The 24923-nt window shown below is 31.4% G+C and overlaps 1 protein-coding gene across 3 annotated transcripts in view; it reads left to right on the top strand.

The window, feature by feature from the left end:
* LOC118191871 (nudC domain-containing protein 1) overlaps positions 1–24923 on the top strand; it is a 66048-nt gene that overhangs the window by 21752 nt on the left and 19373 nt on the right. For all 3 annotated transcript variants that reach the window (XM_085825428.1, XM_085825430.1, XM_085825429.1), the window contains 5 exons: positions 4852–5022; positions 7909–8104; positions 14627–14803; positions 20092–20302; positions 20439–20583. In XM_085825428.1, coding sequence (XP_085681554.1) covers positions 4852–5022; positions 7909–8104; positions 14627–14803; positions 20092–20302; positions 20439–20583 — 900 coding nt within the window. The remainder of the gene's footprint in view (positions 1–4851; positions 5023–7908; positions 8105–14626; positions 14804–20091; positions 20303–20438; positions 20584–24923) is intronic.

Here is a 24923-nt window from a genome sequence, read left to right as displayed (position 1 = left end):
TGGAGCACTGCATTATACCATTGACGTTCAAGGAACTTTACTGCGCCGGCATGTCGATCAGATGAGATCGGTAGGGAGCGAGGTTCCGTCTGCACCTATAATCTATGAACCTTGTATGGCTGCTATTTCAGATGGAAACGTGAAGCCACAGGCTCCGGACAAGGCCATTGAACAAAGAAGTGAAGTTGTGCAAACTTCAGCCGGACTTGAAACATCGTCAGTTCCAGGGAAAACTGATCCAGTCCTTCCAGTGGATCCTGATAAAGAGTTGCAGCAACCTCAGCCAGGACTTAGATGATCTTCGAGCATCCGCAAAGCTCCTCAGAGATTAAATCTCTAAATAAGTGGGGAGGGATGTAGCATCTGATTTCAAGAGTATCAGTACTCTTATACCCGAGAACTTCTGTGAACGAGATTAGAGTTAGAAATAAATGTTTGTGCCGTGAACTAGTCTGTTTTGGTTGCGTCATGCACTTCACTGAACCCACACCGCTAGACACAACACAAAGAATATCCGTGCAGACAATACACGCGCTTAAAAATATGTTTCAGTTATTCTGTAAGTTTTGACTAATAAAGTTGGTTGTTCGTTCAAAAAATGGCGAGATTTCTTAAAACTTCATTGCAGTATAAAGTGAATTTATAGCCTAATTTTTATAATCTAAAGTTTATTTTATTTCATATTTTATGCTAAAATGCTAAAGAATAACAGATAATTTTTAGAAATGCAGTATGGGCGAATAGAAAGTTTTTGGGCTTGAAAAAGCAAGGCCATCAAAAATTCAGCTTCATTAACTGATTAATTAGTCCAGTTGATTTTCCTGAAACTTGGAAATTAGGATTTAGCTTTCTTGAAGCTAATTCCTTTGTATATGGGTGACTTAAATCAAAATCAAGTGACTTAATTTCTTACATTAACTGACATTTCTCTGTCATTTGGCAATTCTTATGGTCTGTTTTGACCTTATTTGGTGATTTAACCTTTTATTTGATGAATTATTTGAGTTTAAAAAATTTATGCTTTAATATTTCGATTACTTTAACTGACTTGTTAATTACAGTAAGTGGTTTTCAGTGTTTCTGGATACAAATGAATGGGACATTAGCGTTTCAATAACATTATCCAGTTGATAGCTGTAATTGATCACAGTAAAGCAATGTCTACTGTACTACTGTGTGTAATACGTTTTGTTAGACGCATTAATGGAATAGCTCTGAAAAGTCTTTACTTATTAACAGTCTGTTTGTGATTTTTGTGATAAAGTTGTAATTCGTAATGCATTTACAAATATGAATAATGCCTTAAAATTTCAGTGCATATTCAGTTGTTGATAATATTGAAATAACATCTAAAATATCATTCAGATTACATCGGAATAACATCTAAAATAAGTTTATCAGTGAAGAAATTCAAGTATTGGAAGTATTTCAAAATAGGGCTAAAGAGCTGAAGGCCAAAAAAATGAAAAAATTATGTTTTATATCTTTTCTGTTTTCATAATTCTATAAAACCTGTAATTGCTACTTGTGCTTCTTCTTGCATAATGGTAAAACATAGTTTGCCCTCTCATATCCATAAAACCCACATTATTATCCAATAGTTTGCTGCTTCAAATATATCTGTATCAGCAAATTATTTGCAGATAGAAATGTTTTTATCAGTGATTGAAAACATCAGTATTTTCATTATAAACTAATTGGCATCCTCTGAACTTCTACTCTCAATTTTTGGATCCATAAGAATTTCTACTTTCAGTATATGAATCCATTTCATTAGTAAAGAAATCACATCTTTCGAAACAAATTGGATTGTGTCACATAATTGTTCTAAACACTAAAAGCTGTCTGCTTTCTTTCAAAGCTTAACGCTTATTCATTCCATTTTCATTTGTTTATTTGACTGCCTTTCCATAAAAATAACAGTTGCTGTTTTCTGTAGTAATGTTTTAAGCATTAAATGATTTTGTTTTTCACTTATTGTAGACTAGTGATTGTGTTAGCAAGAAAAAATTCTAATTCAGTAGGTTTAAGATTTAAAAGACCAAGAGTGTGACATAATAATATTAAAAAAGTTTTTTTTTGTAAGTTAACACATTTGTCATAAGAAGCACTTAGTCAGCATTCCAGGTGATGGTAAAATCATCTGCATTTTTTCATTTGATTCAAGCTACACTGTAAAGACTTTATTCTTGAAGTAGTAAGGGTTTTTTTTTTTTTTTTTGCTTAAAAACATTAATTTCATTACTCCAGAAGAATTTTTCATGCTGCACTTAAGTCTCGGATAGTCAAACTTGCTGTCTTTATAATATGATTTGAATATGATTAACCTGTAAAAACATCATGATCTTGTACGATGAATATATATGAACTATTTTATTTTATTGTTATCAAAAATATTTCTCGTATTTTAGTTTTTAAGCTATTTGGATGAACTTTCTTTTATTTTCATACTCATTTTCAAATACTTTTTTTTTTTACTGAGGGTCATTGTCCCTATAGAGAAGGGAATGGAATGGAATATGGAAGCAGCGGCTGCACAAAAAGTTTGAATTGCATTCTCCCGGATGAGTTTTAGAACATTTTTAAAGTGTGTAGATTGTGTTTGATATTATATAATAACCAGCGAAGTTCCTTAGGTGATTCTTGTTGAAGTCTCTCTTGGTTCAAAATATTTTGAATATGTCTATCCATTATCGCTCTTTTGTTTTCATAACGTAGTTCTAAAGCTTGAAACAATGACTGGTATGTATCTTTACAATTCTCAATATTTTTTGCTTCCCCTTTAAGAGCAGCCTTTAAATAATAAAGTTTTTGTGTTTCAGTTAGTTTCTTATTTTCAGCAATTAAGGATATAAATTTTCAATTAAGATCATTAAATTCTTCATATTTTCCAGAGAATTGAGGTAACGGTATTTCAGGCAATTTAACATTGATATTTTGAACAGAATTATTAAGTACTGGTAATGCATTAACTTTTGATTTTAATTTTGAAAGGTATTTGAGACTTACCTCCATTTTCTCCAGATCGTCCTCTAGTTCTTCAATAATTTCACAGGATTCCTCTATGGAGACCTCTGCTGGTAGATAGAAGTACCGCAATTTTAATTCATCCTGATTTATTCCTGATAGCGATTGCCTTGCAGCGATTTATTCCTGGTAGCTGCATATTCCTGATAGCGATTTGAATCACTTCTAAAAATGATTCACTTTCTTCATTTTTGACGAAGTCACACAAAGAACGTTCCAGTTTTGTGATTTTTGCTCTTAGACAACCGCATTGCCTATTCAAAAATACTATATTTATTATAGTTGTTGTTCTTCAGGTTGGTTAGGACCAAAATGTTGATAGCAGTTGGTAGTTGTGGCTGTATATTAATTCATAAAAGTCAAGTTGAAAAACTTAACAATTATTTTCTTTCAAGCACAATAATGCGGCTTAAACGGGCAAAGAGTAAGGAAGAATTAACAATTGACTGCCGCTTTGATCGGGCAGTGGAACGGAGACTCGGTGTGGACTGAGTGCAAGCCTATCGCTTACTGATTAGTACTGGGCTCTCGCCACTGACATTATGTGGTGCTGCAAACGTTAAGCCAGTACGAATAGACAGAAATATTCTAACCGAGACAGAACAGTCAGTGTTATTTATTTGTTTTAAACTTACTGTGCTAGCTTTAGGAATTGGATAATTTGGATCTGTTCTTAATGCATCAGAAAATCTTTCAACAATTTTAAGCCTGAAAATTATCAGTTTATGAACTGCAGTTAACTTTCACATGTAAAATTAAGGTCTCTTTGAGTGACATTACACTATGCTAACTTGAGCTTCCATTTCATTATCTAGTTTTTGGATCTTATAAATGTTTCAGAGTGTTAACTTTATGTTAACAAACTTTTTCTTGATATATTGAGCTTGAGATCGAACTATGCCTACATTCATTAGCAATGATTTATATATGTAAAACATGATTATGAGAGCAGTCTACTGCTCATCATTAAATCAGGGTTAACTTGACATTGGTTTATATTTTGGGTTAGGCTGCTAGAGTTTCTTAAAAAAGTTCTTAAAAAAATTATTTTATATTCAGTATTGTTCTTAATCTAAAATGGTGAGAATCTCTTATTTTCCACAGTTTTCCATATAGCCATAATGGAAACATTAGGAGTGTGTATAATTCAAATAAGAACAATAAGAGAAATGTCGTACATGTGCTGCACTTTTATAATGTATTTGGACTTACACTTTCCTTATCTCACAGTAGCTTAGATATTTTTGTAGATTATTTACATACATTGTATATTATTGCATTAGTGAAAATTAACTATTCTCAATATTCTTGGGTCCCACCAGTGGTCGAGCAATAAAGTTGCTGAACACTGGCAGCTCAGTCCGGGATTTGAATCCCAGCAAATGGGCTGGCTGCATGGCTGTTTTTATGGTTTTTCTCATATGTAATGTGTATATGATCCAGTTGCCCTTACGAAGTCCTTCACAAAGGCATCCTTTTTCTTAGGCAGAAGCCCTCACATGCCTTGCCATAATTAAATAAACCAAATCTTGACATTCTTTGGATGTCAAAAATTGTATGTGATATTCTTTGGAACATATTTAGGAAGATTTTATATTTATAAATTAATATTCTATATTCTTTAAATTTCAAGTAGCATTTTCTTGGTGATGCTGTGTCAATGTAATAGTTGCTAAAGAAATAATTATTTTAATTTTTATTACAGTGTTATTATTTTAGTGATCATAATTTTAATGCATTTTTGCAACATTTTTAAAATTTAGTTTTCTTTCTGCATTTAATTTATGCCTTTTTATTATGTATTAATTTGAAACTGAATCTTAGGATGGTCGCTTGGCTGGTCCAAAAAGTGTATGGGAAATTCCAGTAGACCCATACATGCTAGGAAATGTAACTATCTGCTTTCCTGGGGCTGAATGGGCTGTTCTTTGTGATGGAAAGGAACATCTACATGTATTATACACACCTAGTCGTGTTGCAGGTGAACCTTGGCTGGTAAGAACTTTAAGGCTTCATCGTGATTACATTTTTCAACCTATTTCTTACAGAAATCTTTTGAATGTTAATACCTTAAATGACGAGATGTGAAAATTGCATATTCATTCTCTGTTAGCTGGTATTCAAGAGAAAATGTTCATTCGTTTGTAATATTGCTTCCAGAAGTTTGTTTGTATTAGCATTAAGCTATAGGACAAGCTATGTGACTGACCTACTTCAATTACTGATGAGTAGCTGTAAAGATTGTCTGACAAATAGTAGCTTTGCAAAGAGTATCTGAAAAATTTGATATGGGAATGAAGAAGAATACTACTGTACTGAACATTGACTAAAATTTTGGTCATCCCCTCCCTTTCTTCTTTGAAGCATTATGTACCTAGCTGATAAATAAGATACTATCTCAGTTAGCATTGCTAATAAATCTTCCAGAACATATATCCTAACTTTATTTAAAATTGTATTTATTTTCTTTAGAATTAAGATAGCAAGAGAATATAATTGTGATCATAGAGTTTAGTATGTAGACAACGTTTTTCAGGTGTTCGATTTGCTAAGTGCTTTATTTTCTTGGTCATGTAAAATTTAGTCATATGATTTTGAGCATTGCAAAGTTAGCAAAACTGTTGCTGTTATTTGTATCTTTTGATGGAGTGTATTTTCTTATTATTTTTTAATTTGTGATAGTATCTTTGATTTGCTAGGTTTTGACTCTTGAGCTAGTTTCAGTTTTTTGCAATATTGTTTATTTTTTGAATGCATAAATTTTTGAATGCATTACTCTTTTGGCGGTAACAAGGTTTAAAGTGCTTTTTATTTTTATAATGTATTTTTCCCATTTTCTTGGTAGAACAAACCAGAGGATGATTTACAGGATTGTGCGACTGGCAATCATAAGGAGCCTCCAATAATTAAGAAATAATAATAAACTCACCCTGTGTGTTATAACATGCAAAAGCTCCAAACGTTCAGGTGAAATGGGCTTTCACATGAATTCACCCCACAGACAAATTTTCATATATTATATTTTTTGTTTTGTTATTGAGTGATTTATTATGTTAAGTTTGTTTTGTTGTTAGTGGATTTTATTATTGTAATGCTGTTTTTAACATTAAGATAGTATGTAAAAATTAATTAAAAAATAATTTGCTTTTTCTTTCTTAATTATCTGCATTTTGATTTGTATCTTTAGACCTCTGCCACTTAAAAGTTAAGAAGCTTAGAACTGAAATATAACTGTTATTAAAGCAGAAATATTTTTAACCAATGAAAAGCAATGCATAATAAATGTAGCTATTATTATTAATGTGCTTTAATTAAAAATTCTCAGTATCATCTAATCAGCCTGTTTCAGGGAAGCTAGGTGTATAGGCTATTAAGGTCATAAAAAAAAAAAAAAAAAAAAAAGAGAGAGAAAAATCATTCTGATGCAGTAAATATCTCCACAATTTCATATTTGTAATTGAGATTTTATGGAAATTAGAAAACAACCCACTTCTGAATAAAGTGCAAATCGATGGTGCTTGAAGACTATTTTATGTTAATTACCATGCTTTTTGAAAAAAAAGAATAAGCTTTGCTTATAAAATTATTGTTGAGAACAGTGGTATAGCAGCTGTCTTATGAAAATAACCTCATTTGAAAGAGCTGTGGAGAAAGTCTTTGTTAAAGAACAGATTATGAAAGATAATGTAGAAATTCAAAGAGACATCGGATTAAGTGGGAAAGAAGATTGTGGATAAAATTGATGAAATATTTCGGCTAATACATTGTGAAATTTCTGGTATTGTAAAATCATTGCTTGAGCAGTATTAATGTGAATTATTTAAACCTTAGTGATTTGAAAGGTGTTCTGTTTCATTTTACTGTGGTATCCCGTATTTAATTCAAGTGTTGTAGCAAGAAGGTCAACATCAGCACGCTAATTTCATTTTGTAATTTTGGGAAAGGATTGCTGTTAATGATGTGTAGCCTTCAAATATTCTGTAGACAGCTATAATATATTTTAACCAAGAAGGAGCGGTCATTCTGATTGTATCATTATATGGTGTAGATTTATTACTGAATATATTTTAAAGAACCTTTTCCTTGAAGAACTGATATCATAGTTCCTGCATTAAAGACCATTGTCTTTATACAAGATGTAACCTAACTTCAAGTGGTCAATAAATAAAGGAATTACTTTGTACTAGTTTTAATGTTGATTATGTCATATTTAGAAATTTTCCTAATTCTTGACCTTTTTGTTCTCATGATTTAATCCATCTAGGTGTAAGAAATTTGAAAAGATCATATTTGTCAAACAGATGCCAACTTTATGGACTATTTCTAAACTGAAAGCCGGCATAACATGGCAAATTACGAACACATTTCAGAAATTGTTTATGTAACTATTGATTATGGTATTTTACACTTCCTACAAGTCATTTGTGAAGAAGGGGGGATTCTATCAACGGCTAAGTGGTGAAATTGCTGAATACTGGTAGTTCGACCTAGGCTCAAATTCTGGTGAACAGGCTATCTTCATGGGAGCTTTTGTGGTCTTCCCTATGAGGAACATATATGCAAGGAAGTTTGTCTTCAAAAAATCATCCATGAAGTTATCCCTTCTGTTAGCTAAGTAATCCTCATATGTTTTTACTGTAATTTAAATATCCCAATCCATTCTGAAAGCTGTGATTATTGATTACTGCTTAACTAATCCAAGTTTTACAAAGTTCATTATAGGCATAATAAAAAAGCAAATAATAAAAATTATTTATCTTGTATTTAAGGAATTATGCAAGAAAAAAGATAGTAAAGGTTTAAAAATTTACAAATTATTAAATTTAGAATCTTTTTTTTTATAAAATGATATTTTTAAAGTTAATTTTTCTTTCACATTAGTGTTACCATTCATTGAATCTGGGAAAAAACAATTCATGCTACATTCTACATGCAATTCATCGTAGTATGCCAGGAAGTCAGCAGATTGATTGTATTGTATCAAGTGTGGACGATAAATCTTATTTACCTGAAGATTTTACCTTTCCTCAAAAAAGTACTTTTATAGCTGTCTTAGAATGGATTTCACTAAGCTGTGGTAAGTAGGTATTTTAAAGGTTTTAGGTATTGATGTTTTAAGTATTTTAAAAAGATGGGTGATATTATTTTTTGTAAATCATCTATGATATGGGGAAGTATAAAGTTTTTATTAGTTGATCCCTTTATTATTTAGTATTTGTGGAATGTATAAAGATTTTTTTTTAAGTATACATTAGTTGTAGTAAAGATGTTAGTAAACAAATGTTTTGATAAACTAACAAATATTTTGTAGCTGATTACCGAATAGGTATAACTAGATAAACATCTTAGTATTATTACATCATATTAGTTATATTAGTATTACAAATAGTTATTAAAATTATCAGTTAAATACATTATAAATTATCATAAATAGATAAGTTATTCAAAAATTAAATGAAAACTATTAAGAAGTGTACTTTTTTGAAAAATCTGTTTATAAATCTAAAGCAGTAGAGAAAAATAAAGATTCCTGTCTGCAAAATTGGCAACATTTTTTACAACTAGGAGTTTCTTATTAGATACAAGTAAAGATATCTGTCAAAAATGAGCACAACTGTCATCACTGGCAAACTATTTTAAGCTGTAATACAATTACAATTTTAGTTATTATTTATTTTCTAGTTTAAGAGTTTAATTATTAGTGCTGTGACAGCATGACATGATACAAAAAGGGCTGTACCATAGATATTTTTAATGTCGGTGTAAATATTTGAAGATTATATATCATTATTTGTGTCTTAACATTGTTAGAAGATTTTTGTTTGAAAGAAAGAGGCAATAACACAGTTTTTAGTAAAAGGCTACAATCTGTTATTCTGAAGATATGTTTGAAAGTTAGCACCCAGTGTTCATAAATTGTTTGTGACTTATGGTATAAGTAAAAGTGGAATTGCATCTAAACGGAGCTTGTTTCATGTGGTTTCTCTTTTGTGTTTCGTCAATCATGAGGTATCACAAAGAAGATTTCTGAGTGATTTTATCTCTGGCAGAATTGCACGTAAATTGGAAGAACAGTGGTTAATGTGATATTTAATAAATGAGATCAGAATTTCCTAAACAGTAGTCTTTCAGAGAGGGTTCCCCCCCCCCCCATTCTATGTTTGTTTCTTTGGTAATTTTAGTTTTCATTAGAAGTAAAAATATATTCTTTTTAATTTTATGTACAAAATTTATATGTACTAAACATTAAAGAACTCGGTGGTAGTCTTTTATAAAAAATATTTCATGTGAAAACATATTTCATCATCTATTAACGGATACTCGGTTTTAAATTCGTGTACATATAGAACTTGTTAAAATGATAGGTAAGAAGCTGTCTTTCTAAAAAAAAAATCACTGCAGCAGAGGTATCCATTATTTTAACTCTAGTTGTTTGTAGTTTTCTGAGTAGCTTGACTGCTTTTATTTACTCAAAAGATTTATTTCCACTTAATATATATCATATATTCCCTCCTAGCTTTTTTACTTCAGGTTCTGAAAATTTTTAAAATATTTATGTAATTTTCCCCTTTTTCGTTGCATTCGGAGAACAAGCTCCCTTAAATTTTAAAATGCAGTTGTTCACATTGTGAATGTTTTTTAATCTTAATAACAAAGACAAACCCTTGCAAACTGCCTGTGAAGGCCACACTGAACCATTTTCTTCTCTCTGTTGAATTTATAACCAGCTTAATACAAAAGTCAGTCTATCACAGTAAAACATAAACTGACATTGTCTATGATTTTACCAAGGCAGCACACATTCTGTTTCTTTAATTATTTATGATTAGAGGAATAAGAAGTAGCAGCAATAACAATAAGAATGAGCAGAAAGTAGAAATGATGATATCTTATTATATACTGTAATGTTAATACTACTATATATTCTTATTACAATGTAGGTTTCTTTGAAGGAAATCATATTGTGATAGCCATCTGTATTTATCCATGACTACTTTTTATTTGTTATGCTCTTACTGTAACCATGATCATTGGAAATTAAATTATTTGTCTAATTTTCCTTCTTGATTTTGAGACAATAAAATTAGTAAAAAAATGGAGAAAATAAGCAAGGAAATATGGCATAGCATCAGTACTTTTATGTTAATGGAGTGTCTGTGACTAAATATGCACCAGATATGGTAGCCTGTTAATATTGCATAATGAATAAATGTGCAATGATGCCATTGCAAATCAGCAGGAAGAATAAATATCAATCTAGGAATTTTCTCTTCTAGATTTTCAGTTGCTTTTAAGTGGATAAATTGGCAGCTTCCAGATATGAACACAAATATATATCCAAGCTGACCACAAATACAATATTATTAATCCCAGTGTGGGATGCCACCTGCAGAGTAGCCAAATAAGCATTAGCATGGCACAGGCTGCCTCCATCCTAGATTCCTACTCTTCGCATTCATGTGGTGGCAGTTGCAAGAAAATGTGCCAATGCTTTCTGCGATATTAAATCAACAGTTTTATCCTCATGTGTAAAATAAAATTAACATGGTAAAATCTGTTTTGTCTTTTATTATTATTATTATTACTTTTTTCGAATTCAATAAAATAGCCTTTTTATTGCTTTTTAAAGCTGTGTTTCTTTGTTTATTGCTTTCTAAAGCTGTGGTTATCATTAAGATTATTTCTGTGTAGTTAGATTTTGTTTTCCAATATTTATGTTTCATGCTAATCAATGCCAAATTAAAAAAAAAAAAAAAAAAGTACAGTCAGAAGTCGTTAATTCGGACATCCGGACCTCAAAGCTAAAAACTTTCTGCGCATGCACTGCGTTGACACATGCACGTGCGCGTAAGACCTTCACGACTGCACATATGCGTGTGCTCAAGTGCAGAATACATTTTCACATGCGCGTTTTATGTATAACGGACGGTATAAGCTAAAATTATCTAATTATCTATTTCAGTTAATGTTGATGATTGCGTAGTTCCTTAATCTTCGAATTGGATCCGGCTTATTACTTTTTGCAGACTGTAAGAGCAATTTTATAAAAGTAAACTTGAACTTTCGATTATGTCAAATAGAATTTTCGATGCTGGAGCTCACAAAGGATCTACAAAATGAAAGTATGTTTCGATGTCCATCAAACAAAAAGTGGAATTGCTGCAAAAAATGGATAAAGACATGAAGAAGGTGACAGAAAGGTTAGTGAAAACGAAAAAATTTTGATTGACAAGTTAGTCGGTATTTTCGGCACAGCAATTACGGGACTTGAACAGTGGAACTTTGTAACTGAACAAGAAATTATGTTTGTTTATAGAATAAAAGAGAAGGTATTATCACATAAAACGAAGCAACTTAAAAACAACTTACATTGAAAGAAATGTTTAATAAACTAAACAAATAAATATTAAGCTTTTTTTTTTTTTTTTTTTTTTTTTTTTTAATTTTGATACCCTTTAGATCATAATTGTTCTTTATTTCATAAATTACGGTTTCATATTTTTAATTTTAGAATTTCTGCATGCCATCTTACGAGATTTAAACTGATGATCTATAATCCGGAAAAATCGATAATCCGGAATTGCCGAAGTCCCGACGAGTCCGGATTAACGACTTTTGACTGTATCATGTAGCTTATCTTTTAAAATACTTTTTTTTCTATTTTTTTCAATGGTGTATATACACTCATGTCCATAAATTAAGGATAACGCAAAATCAGGCAAAGGAAGAGTTAGAAGCAAAACAAATTTGACTTATTTGTAAAGCTAATTTATTATACAAAAGGTAAAGAGCAAAAAAAAAGATGCTATATGTTTGATATTATTAAAAAAATTAGCGATTTTTTCTCCCTGGAGCAAATTACAAAAAAACCTATTTACAAAAAACCATGTTGGTAACCATGTTGTACAATGTATTAACAATCATACCAACCTTACATGATTGGTATGATTGTTAATACATTGTATGTCTCCCAGACGATGCAATACAGTCCGTACAACACCTAGGCATGCTGAGTATCAAATTATCGATCTGATCGTGGGGGATATTACACCACTCAAAAAGCAATGCTCTCCGAAGTTCCAGTAGACATGTAGGAGGAGGTTGACGGGCTGCAACTCGTCAGCCAAGCATGTCCCACACGTGTTCTACTGGATTCAAGTCCAGTGAGAATGCTAGCCAGTCCATACGGGTGATATCCTCCGATTGAGGGCATTCGCTTACAATATTTGCACAGTGAGGACAGGCGTTGTCATCCATAAACACAAATTGTGGGCCCATGGCGCCCTGAAACAAACGTACATGTTGTTCCAGAATGACGTCCCGATAGATTTGGTTTGTCATGGTTCCAATTTGAACATGCAGGTCAGTTCTGGAACCCAGAATAATTCCACCCCAAATGAGCACTCCTGCACCACCGTAACGGTGTCATTCAATGATGTTTTCTTGGTGGTAACGGGTACCTGGAGCTCTCCATATGAAAGTCCGGGGAGAATCAGACTGCAAGCTAAACCTGGACTCGTCGGAAAACATCACACAAGCCCACTGTTGCGGTGTCCACAATGAATGCTCTCTACTCCAGGCTAACCGCAGGCGACAGTGAGTTGCAGTAAGTGGAACGCATCCGACAGGTCTATGAGCATATAGACCAATCTGCCCTAAGCGTCTGTACACAGTCTGCCTTGAAATTGTCATACCAATGGCTGAAGAGAGCTGACGAGACAGGTCTAAGGCTGTGCTCGGCCTGTTTCTTTTGGCAGTAACTGCCAAATACCGGTCCTTCGGCGTTGTAACTATGGGGCGACACCTGTGCTGTAACGTCTACTCACATTACCATCATCTTGGAATCGTTGCCAAAGCCTGGCGATGACACTCTGGGCAATTCCAAGTTCTTCTGATATTTCCAGTTGGGTATGCCCACATTCCAGACGGCTGATAATTCTACCAAGTAAAAAATCATCCAAATGCGTCCTTTGTGTCATAACTATTCGGTTATTGCACTGAAATGCTTATAAAGTGCCTGCGAACAATTTTACTTCTTTGCCTGTATTCCTTATATATCACTCTCTTACACTCTCGTCATTGTGACGTACCATCGGTGTCATCTGGTTACTTCCTGAAATTTGCATATGATTCTTGAAGATGTGAGTAGTGATTTTACAGGTGATATATTTATTTTAGAGTTCGATTTCCGCGTGACTCCGAATTATCCTTAATTTATGGACATGAGTGTAATAAATACTTAAATAAATAATTATATGAAAAGAAGTATGAATGCTGTGTATAAATAAAGCATTGCACACTTGAATCTAAAATCCTGTAATGTTCAGAGGGGATTAAGTTTCAGGGTTTCTTAATTTAACAAATATTAACAAAATTAATAAATTAACAAATAAATCAACTTCCAAGTAATGTGGAGATTATTTTTCTTAGTTCTCGTAGTCAATATCGTTATTTTACATTAAAACAAATAACCCACATTAATTTAAATTGTACAGAGCATTTAAAATTTTTCTTCTTCCTTTTAGTACAACCAGAAACTAACACTGTAGAAATTGTTTATAAGCTTGTGACTATTATGTTAATTTCTTAATATTGAATTTACACATCTTTGTTGTTTCTGTCATCTGATCCAGAAATTTCTTGAAATTTCAGTTCTGCAAGGATACATTTAAGAAATTCCTTTAAGTTGGTTTTCTGTTCTAACAAATTGCTGCTTGCTTTGAACATTTACCCTATATTATATGCTGTTTAAGAATGGATAGCCATTTAGTAATTCAATGTTGAAATTAGAATCTCTTGAATCAAAATATTTTATTTTCAAGTCTGTGCTTGACTAAAGGTTTGAAATGGTAAATTGTTAGTGATTTTAGACCAGCTGTTGAAATTTGTTTGCAAGCTAACAGTTCTTAAATTTTTGTCTTATAAATTATTAATTAAAATAATTTAAATTTTAATTAATAATTAAATTATTTTAATTAATAATTTATTAAATAAAAATTTATTTATTTATTATTTTAGTTTTTTAGTCTTGTGATGGAAGATGCAACTCCACGCTTCGGTAACTTAGGCAGCCGCATAAGCCCACGAATGTTATTCCTAGAAATGACAACTAAATATAGGTATATTTCTCTATTAAATGTTTAATTTGTATGGGACATTAACTGTACTGGTCACTTAGGAAACCAAATCTTCTGCAGCCAGACCAAGTGCTTCAAATTATTTTACCTCCCTCACACATACATAATCTAAGACAGTCCATTAGGTTGAAGTCATGCTGACAAGAATCTGAATTTATAGTTATATTAGAATGTCAAGTAGATTAGTATCTGAAAACTAGAAATAATGAATAATAATCTAGAGTTGCTGAGGAAAAGATACATTAATAATTTTTATTTTCAAAAAAAATATTAATCTTATTAACTTTGGTTTTTCACCCTACATGCTTCTAATTTCGAAGTAGAAATCCTAAAATCTTTTACATGAATGAATAAATTCTATATTTAATATTATAAATATCTGAAATTTCTTTGTTTTGCCCAGATATAGTCTTCTGTAGTTATATATTTTTTGTTTCAGAAATATCATTTTTGTTTTTCAGCTCAGAATATTCAAGTTTGGACTAAGAAACGCACAAGGAAATTAGCTTCACCTTCTTTTCCTGAGTATGCTGCCATTGATAATGTTGGAGATGCTATTTGTGTTATTTCTCAAGGTCACTTTGTGATGTTCTATGACTCTAATGGATTATCAAAACCTGAAAAAGTTCAAGAACAAGGTATAAAATCTTTATTATTTTATTTCTTGTATTAATGATAAAAATCTTGTAAGAGGCAATCGATTTTGATAAGATTGAGTTAAAATGACTTTTTCAGTTTTTTTTTTTTTTTTCCTTTTGTTCGAACTGAATGCAAAAAATACAAACAACACTATTACCAACAAATACTGGTATAATACTGAGGTACAAGTTGAGAGCAGTTTTGCAGGTAATATTGTTTTGTGCTCTTTAACAGCTGCTGAGTGATGAATAAAGACCAGTGAAAAAAAGATAGGAACTGTAAAGAAGGTTCTAGAAATCACTGTTATAATCAACATCTATAATAAAATGGAAGGTAAACATTTATTACCATTTCTTTAAAGAAAAGGAGAGCAAAAATAAATTATTGATTTTTCTTCACCTGGATTCACAAGAATATTTAATCGAGAGAAGATTAAAAATATGTTGTCCGGCATTGCTTATTAGTGAATGATTTATGAATTTCTTTTAATTATGAATATAATTTCCATATTTCTTAAAATAAATTCTTAAATTCATCATGTAAGTTTAACTACATTGTCAAAGGATACAATAAATTCTGCTGGAATTCATATCAGGAGTTCTGTTTTTGAAGACTGATCTGCCATTACCATGGTTTACCATTCTCAATGATATGACCAAGGAATTCAATTTTACGGCTTAAAAATTTAGATTTCTTAAGATTAATTCTGAGTCCATAATTAGAAGCAATTGAGAAAATGGGTTTCAAATGCTTAATACCTTCATCTTTAGTAGAAATTATGATATAATTTAAATACAGTAAAACATGACCTTTCAAGATTAGATTTTTGTAAACTGAATTCGCAAATCTTTGAAATACTGAAGGTGAGGTAGAGACTGAAAGTTACTGTTAGAAACTGATGCTGTCCATTATACATATCAAATGTAATATCGGTTATTTTTGTTAACACTAACATGGAAGAAAGCATTTTTTAGATTGATAGTAGTGAACATATGAGTATCTTGTAGCTTACCTACTAAATTTTTTGTTATTAATAATAAGGGATTTTGTCATTACCCAAACCAGTCAATGTGGTATGAAATGCACTTAAAAAAGGATTTCATTTTTGTTTATAAATATCGTTACAGATAACTGTAGCTTCACTTCCACTACCAACCAGAAGTGTAAGTGATATATCATTAATTTTGATAATTTTATGGAGTAAATTTGGTGTGTTAAATTTCATTGATGTGACAGTATTAATTTTTTCAAATGTTGGAATATCGTTTTTTTCAATGTTTTGCATTGGAGTTTTTTTAACACAAGTGAGGGATTTATGACTGATTTTTACAAGAACAAAATTTAGACAAATGACCAAATCCATTGCAATTATAACTTTAGAATTTGTTGAGAAACCTTTTCTGTCATCTAAAACTAAAAATGTTGATTCTCAATAAATTCTCAATAAAAATTTTGCATTTTAAAAAAGAAAAAAAGACCAGAAATTGTAACATGACATATGAATTTGTGTTTTATGTAACATCTAAAACAAAATTGTCTATAAATAAATTGAGAACAATTGAAATCAGAAGTGGGCTATAAGATTTTAAGTTCTCTTGCACTTAATCTAAATTGTGTTTCACAGTATCAAGCTCATCATATAACTTTCTCAAAATTGAAACATGAGAAGAAATTTTAATGCTTTTTGAGTTTAAAATTTTACTCGTAAAAGAATCAATGATGATATCTTTATGACCAAAACCAGGGTTTCTTAAACTGTGGGTCGCGACCTCCAAGAGGGTCCCCAAAAATTTTAGAGTGATATTTGATATTTCTTAAATTTATTATAATAATTTTAGAATTACCAAATATTTTTACACAATGTGTCTGAAACTAGATAAAAATAAGACAAGACAGACAAAGAAAAAAATGAAAACATTTCGACTCATTCTTTTTACAATATAAACGTTCATTTTTCTTGCTTTGCACGTGATGCTGTGATTTAGTCTGTTACTTATTTAAAATTTTCACATTGTTCTATGTCTTAAAATTAATGATCTAAAACTTCAATAGTATATTACAATACAAGTGAAAAAATTTACAGTTTTACTCATGCGTGCAATACTTATGGGGTCCCACAAAATTTTTGTAAATATTATGGTGTCCTGGGGGTCGCGAAAAAATCTCAGTGATAAAAGATGGTTGCGACTGAAAAAAAGTTTAAGAAACTCTGACCAAAATGATCTTAAGTAACTTTACACAGTTGTCGTAATTTTTATCAATTAATTGAAATCAAAATGCTATGTTTAATGCTCTTTCAGTCAGATATGCTTTTAAACAGGCAATTTTTTTATTTTCGAATGTGAATCATTTTGATTGATAGTACTTTCAAATGAATTCCGAAATTTGTTCCAATACTTCAGGTCTTCTGAATGCGATTTGAATATTATGTTTGGAAGTTTAATCAAAGAGGGTAAATTTAAGTTAGCATAGTGCTTAACATTTTTTCAAATGCCAAGGAGTTAGTCAAATTTTCTTCCTATTTTAATAAGCGTTTGTTACTATATCTGATACATTTTTATTAATACTCAGTACTAGTGCTTACTTTTTCTTCAGTTAGTGCTTACTTCTTTCTCATTTATGTTTACATCAATTAAATGTTCAATTTGAGTATGTAAGGATTTTGATTTAATCACTTTTTTCAACTAAAACTTCTAGATTCTTTTTCAGCTAAAACCTCTAAGATATCATATGTAACATTTTCATCTGTCAAGGCAGCATCGAGTCTGGAAACTAGATTAGTAGTATTGCTTTTTTCAACTGCGGGTTTTTGAATTAATTTTTCAAAATTTTCATGAGAAGCCATGTTTTAAACTTTAAAGAATATTGCAAAAGTTATAAAAGTAAAGCAGTCACCTGTAATATTAAAAAAAATTGTTGAACATTGTTGTCCAGTTCCGATGGTAATAAGAATCCAATCTAGATCCGTTGATAATAAGAATAGTACATAAATCCATGAAATCAAAAGGAACTTTGTAATAGAGCAGGAACTTGAACATTTCTGGCACCAAAATTTATATGGGAGAAACATCACTAATAAACATCATTAAAATTCTTCGAGTTATTACTAAACTATGATTTCTTTATATTGTGGATGGCCAAACCATGGCACACGGGTAATACACATGAAGTAACATATGAAGACTTACTGGAAAATTTAAAAATTTGAAAAAATAATAATGTTATCTTTAGGCGTTTTATCAAAATCCATAAATCCCTACTCATACACTATTGAAAACAGCAATGGTGGAAAGTAGCACTGCTTGACACCAGTACAACGATGCGGTAAGACAGTGTAGTCATGGGTTGATCCCAATGGTTTGAGTTGTCTTGCTTTGGTTCCACTGTGTTTTGCTATGGTTATCTCTTCTTGAGTGAATGCGACATTCTGGCTGTCTGGTTCAGTTGACTTTAAACTGTTGAGCAATATATTAAGCTTTTTTAATACAGTTTTAGATTTTGGCATCGATCATTGTTGTTTTAAAAATTTTATTTTTGCTATGTCCATGAGTAAACCTTCGACATTAAAATGAAAAAAGAGGTTATTGGGATTTTAAAACTGTCTGGGGGAAAAAAAATTGTTTATGCATCAAAATATGTTCAAGCCTGTTTGTTTGATATGTGCAATATGTGTTGCAGTGCCAAAAAAATTTAACCTGAACTGACATTGCAGGCAGCTACATAGTTATTTCAACAACAAATATCCTTTCAGGTCAGACTTGCCAATGAAATTTATCAAATAAATAAAAAAAATGAAAAAATCTTCAGCCTGCTAACAATTCTTGTTTCAGAAGAGAAATGACAAAATGGAAACTGTGGTGAAGGCTTCTAATGAACTTTCTCTGTTTTAGACCACAGGAAAAAACCCTATTCTGACAGAGGGAGATAATAAAAAGTAATCTTTTAATATTTGCACAAAATGTCAGTGATATAAATGTCAAAAGTATGGTTGACAAAACAGCTTTGTCTAAAAATACCATCGTGCATCATACAGATGACATGGCCAGGATGTTGACACACAAATTTTTTCTGGCCTACAGTGCTGCAGATACTTTTCATGACCTTTAGACGAAAGCTGTGACATCAAAGACAATACACTATCAAGCATATTTGTGCTGAAAACATGAAAGATAATTTTGATATTATGGAAAATCTTGATTTGTGGCAACTAGTTTTAACTACTGGTGATTACACATTTAGAGAACTTAAAATTGTAATTGACATTAACAAAGTAGAGTGAACAAAACAGGATAGTGTTTGTACAGATGGAGCACCTTGCATAGTTGGTAGGATAAAAGCTTTCATTACTTGATTTTACATTGCTTGAAAATTATTGGGAAGAAAAGTTTTTAAGTATCATTGTATTATCCATCAAGAAGCTTTTTGTGCCAAGGACTTAAACCTGTCTTCTGTTGTTGTACCTGTAGCTCGCTGTATCAACAAAATATGAGCTTGAGCTCTGAATCAACAACAATGATTCAGTGAGCTTTTCCTGGAAGAAACAGAAGAGAATGGTGAGTTATTCCTTCATTGTAAAGTGCACTGGCTTTTTAAAGGAAGTGCACCTATGAGCTGAGAGAGATGAAATGAGATTTTGAAATTTGATGGAGTGTGTTTTAAAATATGAACTCTCCAAAGAGTGCCTGCTACTTAAAAGTGAAGATTGGCTATGGGATTTAGCTTTTTTCACTTTAAACTTTGTTTTAATGCCGCCCAGACAGTATAGTGGTTAGGGAAGCCTGACTACCGAAGGGCCTGGGTTTGAATCCTGGAAAAGGCATGGTTGTAATGGTCCGTCCTATAATAGCATCTGGCCTTGTATAGATTAATAGACTGTATTACACTGTAACTGTTCACAATCTGCCATTGGAGGGGGGGGGACTTTGTTTTAATATCTTTTATTATTAATTTTTAAAACTATGAACTTTATTTGTAATAACCCTCTATTGTTTTTTAGATAGTTTATATTTGATTTGATATAGTGTTTATTTAGATTACTGCTGAGCATTCACAAATTTAGAATTGGAATTTTAAGCAGATTTGTATTTGGTTTTATAAATTTTGAAGCATATGCATTTGGTATTCTGTGACAACTAACAAAATTTTACGTATTATTAAATTAATTTAATACATTTTTTTAAAGTTCCTTTAACCTAGTTCTTTTTAAAAAAATTCACCCAAAAAAGAATATTTAATATGAAAAAGATATATTCGTATTCCTTACTGCCTATTGCTTTTATCATTGCAGATCCTAAACCCCCTTTGTATACTTACATTCAAACTCCTAAAGATATTACTGTGTATTTTCGTCTTCCACAACATATAAAAAAGGCAGATATTCAAATCAAGTTTTTACCACTTCAAATAGAAGTTTCACTTCAAGGAAAATGTGTTCTTTCTGGTCGGCTTGGAAACTACATTAACACTGGAGAAAGTTCATGGATTATGGATGGAGAAAAGTAAAAAATAAATTCTTTTCCTTTCATTTCTCTTTCAGCAAAAGTGCTTAAAAATTTAAAAAACTGATTCTAATCCCTCTGTTAAATAACATAATTTATCTATATATATATATACACATATATTTTTCTGTAACAGGTTGGAAGTAATTTTATCAAAATCTGAAACTGGGTTAATGTGGCAGGAACTTGTTAAAGGTAATATTCAGGGGGAAGAGCTCATGGATCCTGCCCTTATAAATGAAATTCATTCTCGTCTTGCCCACCTAACATCTGAAACAGAGGTAATATTTTATACATATACATCTGGAAATGTGAAATGCCATAAGATTGTGAAAATTTATAGTATGTTTTATAATACAGTAAAAGCTTAACTATCTAAAAAGCTTAAGAAATGCAAGCAAGATATTTGAAAATTCCAAATAGTTGCATGTTTAAAAAGTGTAGTTCACAGTAAAAAAGGCCAAATGAATTGAAGAAATTTCCAGTTTTATAAACAGTCACCTTATTTGTTACAAACTTGAATATCAAAAGCCTATATTTAACACTGTGTAAGATTTAAAAAACAATAGTCCTCATATAAAAATCAATGTATTTTCATGGGCCTCAATATGTGAAAGTAAAATATCTTACCTGAGTATGAAATCCTATCAACCATTGAAATGTGGAGGAGGTTCTGCCTAACTTGCACCACTCATTCCAGTAAAAGCTTATTTAGTTAGATAATTGAAAGTTATGGGTATAGTACACAAAAATCGTAAATTATTTGTCATAATGTTTCATGTTGCATTGCCGTGGTTTATCCATTTTTCAAATAAAGTTGCACACTGTGCTCCATAATGCATACTTTTCTTGATGCCTGGATATCAGAATGTTTAAAATATTCCACTGCATGCTCCTATATGGAAGGCAGATACCAAATTTTAATGATTTTTACAAAATGCAAGAAAAGAGTAGATAAACAGAGTTAACTGATATCCTTCTTTTAAAAATAAACCACCTTATTGAGAATTAATGAAGTTTACATAAAAACAAAGATGAAGATGTTATGATGTATTGTGACATCTCTTGGTTTGGCAACGATTTTTGTGTCAAAAATGGCTGACAACATACTGGCCTAGAGTAGCAGTTTTCAACCTTTTGACTAATGCGTACCATCTAAACAAAAATTGAAAAAATATTAGTACTACCACTATATTTTATAATGATTATTTTTCAATTTCTCTATTGAACTATTACTTAATATAAATATATATATATATATATACACTCCTATATATATGTATAGAAATTATATATATATAAGTATATATACTCCAAGGAATTATTAGCAAATTCTTTCTTTCCTTTACTAAAAAAAAAGGAGCCATTTTCAATTTCTGTAAGATGCATTAGAGGTCGACTGTGTGAAGAATTTTGACTTTTTAACCACTTTTACCTTTTCTGAAACTTTTCAGCCAGGTTTTTATAATTTTTACAGGCTTTGCCATCTTGGATGACTCTCTTTAGCACATAGTAGCAAAAAATATGCCATGATGGTCATCCAGTAGCCTTCTTTTCACTCATTCAGCCCCCTTGCCCCTCTTTACCATTTCATCACCAATGGAAACACTCCCATAAAGCATGGGAACTCATGTTGTTTCTTTACATTGAATTCTGACCTTCAAGTCTCTTTTCCCTTTTTCATCCTTTTTGGTAAGCCCATTGCCAAGTTTGGTCTAATTTCCAACAACCCTATTCGGCAGATATTTTTACTTCTATTACGATCTCAATGCTCCGAAGACAATAGGTATGTTTGCATATTTTCTTTTTTCCTTTTCCTGATCGATTTTTAATTTTACGAGGGCTATCCAGAAAGTAGATTACGTTTTGGAATAAAAAAATAAACAAAGTATAGGAAACAAATTTTATTATATACAGATGAAAGCCACACTCAAATACTACTTTTCTACATAGTCATCATACAAATTAAGGCATTTATCGTAGCGATGTACGAGCTTGGAAATTCCTTCGTCGAAAAATTCGGCCGCCTGCGCCTTCAACCACTTCGTTACCTCTTCTTGCCTTCCATCTTGCACAAAACTTGTGGTAACCAAGCTTTTCGCTGATGATTTCGTGCAACAAACTTCGCGAAATTTGTGGAAAACTCAAAGAAAGTTCCGTTATTGTGAAATTTCGATTTTCATGGACTTTAGCATCGACTTTTTCGAGAAGTTCGGCGGTCACTATGCTGGGTCTCCCACTTCGATCTTCGTCGTGAACATTGGTTCGGCCATTTTGAAATCTTATGACCCACTGACGCACTCCACCTTCAGTGATAATGTTGTCCCCATACACTTCACGAAGCTGCCGATAGATTTCTATCGGTTTACAGTTTTTTGCAGTCAGAAACCTTATTACTGAGCGCACCTCGCAGCTGGCGGGATTTTCAATTAACGCAGACATTTCAAACCGTCACAGTATCTGAACGGAGCACAGCACGAACCTCTCACTAGCACGGCTAGATGCAGACTGACAACGCTCTGACCCCAAGATGGCCGCGCTAGCCCCGCCCCTAGCGGACACAGACGGAAACGTAATCTACTTCCTGGATGGCCCTCGTATTTAACCTTTTGTTGTAATTTAAGTTGATCTAGGCAGTTTGAATTTGAGTTTTTTTTTCTATTAAAAATTTTTTTCAGCTTTATATGAAACTTCATTTTTTAAACGTTTTAAAGGAACTGCATTTGTTCTTGCCGTTATTATTAAGAGAATTTTAGGATGTTCCTTAGAATAATTTTTAATTAAATTCTTCGTTAATTCTAAGCAACTTTCTCAGTGTAATTTTGTTAATTCTGGGGAGAATTATGTTTTAAATATTTTATAAAATCATCGTAGCTCTCAGTAGCTTCTTTTGTGTCTTTTTAAGCCTTTTTGTAAAACTTCAAGCATTCTTTGCAGTTTTTTTATTAAGAGTTTTTCTGGTTATTTCAATTCGGATAAAAGCTAATTTAATATGCTTTCAAGCTGCCCTTATTTTAGGTTTTAAATACTGACCATATTAATTTGGGTCTTGTTTTGCTCAGGGTTTCTCCTAGTTGTATATGAATGTAATTAGCTCATTTGGCCATTTTTTTAGGCTTTTTCCGAATTTTAGTTTTTTAGGTTCTTGCCTGGTAATTTTTTTTTTTCTGCTTTTTTATTTGAATCTTAATTTGTATTTATTTTGTGTATCTACTTATGTTTCTACTTATATATTTCAATTTTGTAGTACAAGGGCTTGCGAATGCATGTAGGAAAAAGGTCTGAACATTTGAGAGCCACCGAAAGTTGATTTCCATTGAAAATTTTTCGAAAATAACGGTTTTAGAGGAATGAAACATGTATTTGGAACTCATTAATAAACTTAGTTTAAGGCTTCAAAACACTTTTCCCTTGATAAATTTTGTTTGAAGCCTTGAACTGAGGAAATAGAGCTATGTAATTGTATTTACATTTGAAATGTTATAAGTGGAGTTCTGAATCATAGTTCTATATCTGATTTATGATGGTTTTACAAGTTCCTCATGGCCTTAATTTTTCATTAAAGCAAAGGGAAGGCCAAAGAGTTTCTAAAATTTTTGAATATTTCAATTACTTGAGCTTTCCAGATAGTTGAATGAGGTATAGTTTTTTTTTTTTTTTTTCCCCATTTCATCCAGACTCATTGGAAATACTATGATGGCAGAAGATGAATACATTATATGAGAAATACTTTCTAAAAATGCAAGCTATGAAAAAATTTATAATGTGGGATTATTTTAGAACTGACGTAATCAATTCATATATACAGAATTTTCTCACAATTTTAAGCACATTTTATTATATATATATATGTAAGAAAAATAAAGAATATGTAAAAGATTAAATTAGCAACGTAAATTTCGCTTCTCAATTCTAAAAATAGTGACCCCTCTCTGCACTGCCTCATTTCGAGACTATTCTATGTCATATGATTCTTACGTAATTATGATGATGTAAATGGAACTAAAACTCAACCAGCCAATAGTAATTTTACAGTAATATTAACTGTCCAATCAAAATGCTTTGAAAACCAAAACTACTCAGTCTGACTTGAGATTTCATCCTGAACATTACGCACTTGCTTTTCATGCTTTGGCCTAGCTAGACTGCTGTCTGTCTGCTGCTGCTTTCTTGCTACAAAGTTATAAAAAATGTAAGCCTTTTGGAACAGTCACATTTAATATTCCAACTTGTGTGTAGCCGCAACATGTTGCTGAAAATAAAACTGAAGATTTTATCTGCCTTCGCCTCCAATTTCCTGGTCATTGCTAATGTAAATGCAACGTATTAATTTTATTTAAAATGTATTTTCCCTATTGGCAACAACAGTTTTTTTAGAACGGTAATGATTTGAACTGTAATGTTTCTGAGTAGTAATGTTGATGGTAATGTTTCTGAATAATAATATTGATGGTAATGTTTCTGAATAAAGCAAGTATCTAACAATTAATGTTTGAATGGTAATGTTTGAAGGAATGTGTTTTTAATAAAGGAACTAATTAATTGCTAACATTTTAGAAGTGGGATTAACTAGAATTATTATCTAGGATTTAACAACGTATTGCCGCAATGTACGTTAAGC

This window comes from Stegodyphus dumicola, chromosome 10, assembly GCF_044657685.1.
Source record: "Stegodyphus dumicola isolate Sdum_Otavi_A_Nest chromosome 10, ASM4465768v1".
Taxonomy (NCBI): Eukaryota; Metazoa; Arthropoda; class Arachnida; order Araneae; family Eresidae; genus Stegodyphus; species Stegodyphus dumicola.
The sequence above is the reverse complement of the archived record's forward strand: the minus strand, read 5'-3'. Positions and strand labels throughout refer to the sequence as shown.